A 5349-nucleotide genomic window follows, 5' to 3' on the forward strand; every position below is an offset into this window, starting at 1 on the left:
CTGAGACAGTGAACAATTCCAACAGAAAAACACTATTTTCACAATTCAGATGACTCCAGGATACACAGAAAAGGTCCTGTAGATTCCAGGTGTAGTAACAAATCCAGTTGTATAAAAATAAGAACACAAATTGAGCAATATACTAAGAAATTAGCAAACAAACACAGAGCTGATTTGAGTGGCTGCTGTCAGGCGCTCAGTCAAAACAGCGTTTTATACCTTTGACAACGAATATCTGGTTCGTGTGAGGCACAACTTTGTTTATTCAATATTTAAAAATCAAAGTTTGGGGTCGGGTGGATGGTGGGTCAAAAAGATTTCGAGAATTTATTTTTGTTCTTGCCTATTTTTAACATATCCTGCATTGCCCCATGATTGGGGTCTAAGGACGTCACGTTTTATGTTTGGATGAAAGCTTTTCCACTTGTACCCTTCCGTCGACGATCTCCACTCGAACATTGTATGGTCCAAGCAATTATATTAAAAAAATAAAAATAAATGTTTCTATTAAAAAACCAATACAGAGAAAACCCAAAACAAAGATAAAAACAAGATAAAACATAGACATCTAATCCAACTAATAAGCATCAATTGATCGTTTTGTCCATTTGAAATCAATGTATAAATTACACGACCCCCAACTGCCGTTGTTTTCCTTATCATTTGAAACAAATCAATATTAATAGACAATGTGCTTTTATAATAATCATCTGCTTAATATTGAACAGCGAATTCAAGTTTAAATAGAAATGCTTTTTAGGCCTTCTGCCTAAGGAAACATGTAACCGCTAAACCCAAAATGACTGAAACCCAAAACATACATTCAATGTATATGAATTAACTGGTCAAGTGACGCTTAATAATCATGGCACTGGTAAACGATGGTTGATGACAGATATAGTACAGTCTAAGAAAATGCATATTTGTTTTTCTTTTTGGAAATTGTTTTTTCCATTAATAAAATAAGTTCATATTGTTATACTCGTGTATTGAATTACTATCCCCACCCTTTTCAAACTGATGTCGCAATATGTTCACACTTTACTTCAGCTGCGAAAGCAAAGTCAACCCTTGCATACTTAAGACCTTACGGTCTGGTAATATTGATATCAATGGGGGAAATTCAAGATGACTGCACCTTGATGGAGGTCTATAGGCTAGTCTATCCCATGTTCGCCAAATTGCGCTCATGAGAGCGGTGTTGGATGACAAAATAACAAACCTGTGAAAACTTGAACTCAATATTATTGGTCGTCGAATTTGCGAGGGAATAATGGAAGAAACAACACCTTTGTCGTACGAAGTCGTGTGCTTTCAGATGCTTGATTTCGAGACCTTAGGTGAGGTCTCGAAATCAAATAAAATATTTTACTGAAAAAATGCCTTCTGTATCACAAACTACGTTACTTCAGAGGCAGCCGTTTCTCACACTGTTTGTCAACAGCTCCCTGAAATTGGTAACATGCAACGGAGCTGTTGATAGTAAAAATTACTTTGCGAGAAACGGCTCCCTTTGCATAGTTTTTGAGAAAGAAGTAGTCACTCATTAGAATATTCAAATCTGAAGCCTTTCTCATGCATCTGAAAGCACACAAATGTATATGCAACAAGGGTGTTTTGTCTCTCATTATTCTCTTGCAACTATAATGACAAAGTTTTCAAAGATTTGATATGTTAGCATTTATGTTAGGAAACACCAAATGTAAATACTGGTCTTTGACAGTTAAACCAAACGTGTCCAGTGCCTTTCATATACATTCAATACGTGACAAATTTGAATATATACTAAAGTATTCAAATACTTAAAATATTAAGAAAGAATGAACCCAACAGTTGAAACCTTTCAAGCTTATGTAATAAAATTCGCCAAAATAAATACACCAAAGATGACTCAATTTGTGCCTTAAAGTGACTGACTATTAAAAGCAATTATATTTTGATAATTCAGGAAGCAACTTGAGAAAGTTCTGAGTGATTACGGAGATACCATGATGGTGTGTCGAGTTGTATGTCGGACACTTCGTACCTTTCCCACTCCCAGCGCCCTCAATCGGTGCAATAAGTCTATTGGCGACATGTCGCGACACTAGCAATGTGACCCTTCAGTTGATGCAGAAATTCAGAAACTATGCAGAAATCCTGAAGGTACGAAGTGTCTCGTCTGAAGGTACGAAGTGTCTCGTGAGAAGGTACGAAGTGTCTCACGGGAAGGTACGAAGTGTCTCAAGGGAAGGTACGAAGTGTCCAAGGTACGAAGTGTCCAAAGACACTTCGTACCTTCAAAAGGTACGAAGTGTCCAGGGTACGAAGTGGCAAAGGTACGAAGTGTCCTGACACCGTCGAGTTGGCTTCTGCAGCAATCAGTCACTGATTCACAGCGGAACCTTGCAGATGTAGGGCATCTTTCTCTCACAGGAATTGGTTTTCCAAAAGCCTCTACGGAGAGACACACACAATTTGTTGGGATTTGTGTTGGGCTGACACTTCAAATTGTTGTAGTCCCCAAACGGCTTCCCGTCAGACCAAATGAAACCGATGTTATCATTATCATTTGTATTGCTGAGTCCGATCCATGGTGCATTGAAACAACCTGTTTTTGGTGGATTGGTTGCACGCCAAAGATCAACCACGAAGTCGTTCTCTTGTTGGTTCAGAATGGACACAAGATGAGCCGGTCCCTTTGGGTTGTCTTCTTGATGAAAACTGCATTGGGCTTCGGCTTCGGTCCATGTTTTCAGATCGGTAAATACTCTATAGCAGAACTTACCGCACACCTGATACGACTCTGGGCATGATGCTTTGCGTATCTCTTCGAACTCCCTGAGCTCAACCGGTGGGACTGGACCATCAGTTTGGGCCACTCCAAGACCAATCAACTGCCCCATCAGGAAACAAACCTTCCAAAATGCCATCGCAGACTAACCGAACTGAATTCAAACTCTATGCAGAATATAGGAACGGGTGGATATCTCTGCTTTAGACGAACTTGTCTGTTTCCTGGGAACAAACTGCGACTTATAAAGCATTTCGATGATTGTCCCAGTCCCTAAGGCGACAACTGTAATTAATGAATGTTTTAATGAACTTCTATATTGTGTCCATTTCACCTTTTGTTATACGCCTAATAACTTCATTACACAAACTTTGATCAATTACATGTGAAAAAAGAAACAGTTTTCAAAAGACTGTTTTATAATGTCTCAAATGATGTACAAAAACAGGTGCTCTTTTCTCTTCCCCAATATTATTGTAAATTAATCATAGCCAAGAACGAATTTCAATTGTGTTAACTTCAGCTTGTTATTATACGCTTAATAACTTCATTAAACCACTGTTTTTATAACTGACTGGTCAAATATATAAAGCAATTTATCATGGGGAAATCAGTTTTTCAAAGACTGAAGTTGTTGTATAATGCTTCAAATGATAGAACAGGTGCTCTTTTCTATTCTTAATAATACAAATAAATCATACCTAAGGTTTGACGCTAATATTGAACGCAGGTGTTAGTGAATTTGCATTGTGTCAACTTCGGCTTTTGTTATACGCTTAACTCAATTAAACCAGTAGTTTTTATAAGTGACTTGTAAAAAAACATAATAAAGAACACAATGGGGGGAAAAGTTGTTTTAAAAGACTGATGTTTAGTTGACAAAACAAACAAGCACCCCTTTTCTCTTTTAATGTTAATAAATCACATTCAACTAGCGTTTGACATTTGTTATTAAAGGCAGTGAACACTATTGGTAATTACTCAAAATAATTATTAGCATAAAACCTTACTTGGTAGCGAGTAATGGGGAGAGGTTGATGGTATGAAACATTGTGAGAAACTGCTCCCTCTGAAGTGGAGTAGTTTTCGAGAAAGAAGTTATTTTCAACGAATTTGATTTCGAGACCTCAAGTTTAGAATTTGAGGTCTCGAAATCAACCATCTAAACGCACACAACTTCGTGTGACAAGGGTGTATTTTTCTTTCATATTTATCTCGCAACTCCGATGACCAATCGAGCTCAAATTTTCACAGGTTTGTTATTTTATGCATATTTACATCAAGTGAGAAGACTGGTCTTTGACATTTACCAATAGTGTCCAGTGTCTTTAATGAAAGTTTTAATGAATTTCCAATGTGTTTATTTTGTTTTGCTTTCTCGTGCGCTTTAACGTCAGTAATTGATTCTGATCAATATAAAAAAAAAACAAGTGTAAGAATAGCTTCAATGCTTATTTAATTTTTCCATGAAGAACTTGATAACAAAAAAAAGTGACGGGAAAGAAAAGACAAAATCCAATGATTAAGATAACACATTCAAAGTTGGAGAGTTTGAAACTAAACAGCTGTTGTTGTTTTTCCTTGCTAATAAAAATATTGAACTGTTACGTAGACAAATTTAAACAGATGTTTGTTATTCGTATCCCTTGTTGAAGAAAAATCAGTATTTGAAACCATTTACCTTCGAGCTTCATTTCAAGCGATGCAAATGTTGACGTATTGTACTGTATCTACTTTATAATACAGGGTTGGAATTTGCGTTCTAGTGGTTAAGTCATTAGTATAGAGTGTGGGTTCGAATCCCTGTCATATTAATGGACCGTTCCGGCTTTCCACTAAGCTCCGCCCACCGCGCTCGCAAGACACGAGCACTCCCAATGAGCACTCCCAATGACATTCTGCACGGTTCTGCCGCGCGTGCCAAATAATACGCGCACGCATGACCGAGTTTGTCCGACCACAATCATTGGTGTGATTGGTTAAATGGGTGAACGCGCACAGTTTGATTGACAGGCCGGATCGGTCCATTGTGCCCCTGAGCAAGACACATAATAGTTAATCATCATTTTACGAGTAAAATGGGTTGCCGGCGCTGCGTACTCCAAAATCAAAATAAATGTTGTCATATTTATTACATGTAAGCCAGCTTATTTTAAATGGCATGGCGTTGAGGCTAAGCGCTAAAAACACACAGTTTGTTTGAAAATTTGAATTAATCACAATTTCTCCAAGTCCCTTTGAAAGTGACTTAATATTCTTTGTGTAGCTTTCGTTTCCTATGCACTACAATGCGTCAGGCGATTTTCATGAGAAACATTCTATCAGTTCTTTATATAAGTATAAATCGATGAATTTCGGAAGAGAAAAATCATTCAGGGGTCAATTTCATATAAGCTGCTCCAAGTCCCGAAAGTAGCTAAGCACCATTTAACGAACACGTTGCCTTGGATCGGTCGAGTTGGTCTTTGAAAAGCGTTTGTAACCGTTTTTAATCAAATGCATATGGGTAGAACGATGTTGTAAAAGTGGAATACAATGATCCACACAAATACGCCTCGAATTGCACGATTTTCCTT

At 37.6% G+C, this 5349-nt stretch overlaps 1 protein-coding gene across 1 annotated transcript; it reads right to left on the reverse strand.

Moving 5' to 3' along the window:
* Positions 1-2261: 2261 nt before the first annotated feature.
* LOC117289693 (snaclec purpureotin subunit alpha-like) lies at positions 2262-2974 on the reverse strand. The gene has a single exon (XM_033770932.1). It carries the CDS (start codon positions 2910-2912, stop codon positions 2373-2375), a length of 540 nt encoding a protein of 179 aa, XP_033626823.1. The 5' UTR covers positions 2913-2974; the 3' UTR covers positions 2262-2372.
* Positions 2975-5349: the final 2375 nt, after the last annotated feature.

Source organism: Asterias rubens, chromosome 4, assembly GCF_902459465.1.
Source record: "Asterias rubens chromosome 4, eAstRub1.3, whole genome shotgun sequence".
NCBI lineage: Eukaryota > Metazoa > Echinodermata > Asteroidea > Forcipulatida > Asteriidae > Asterias > Asterias rubens.

Coding starts and splice junctions, on each gene's coding strand:
- LOC117289693 (XM_033770932.1), bottom strand. CDS start 2,912: ATGGCATTTTGGAAGGTTTGTTTCCTGATGGGGCAGTTGATTGGTCTT.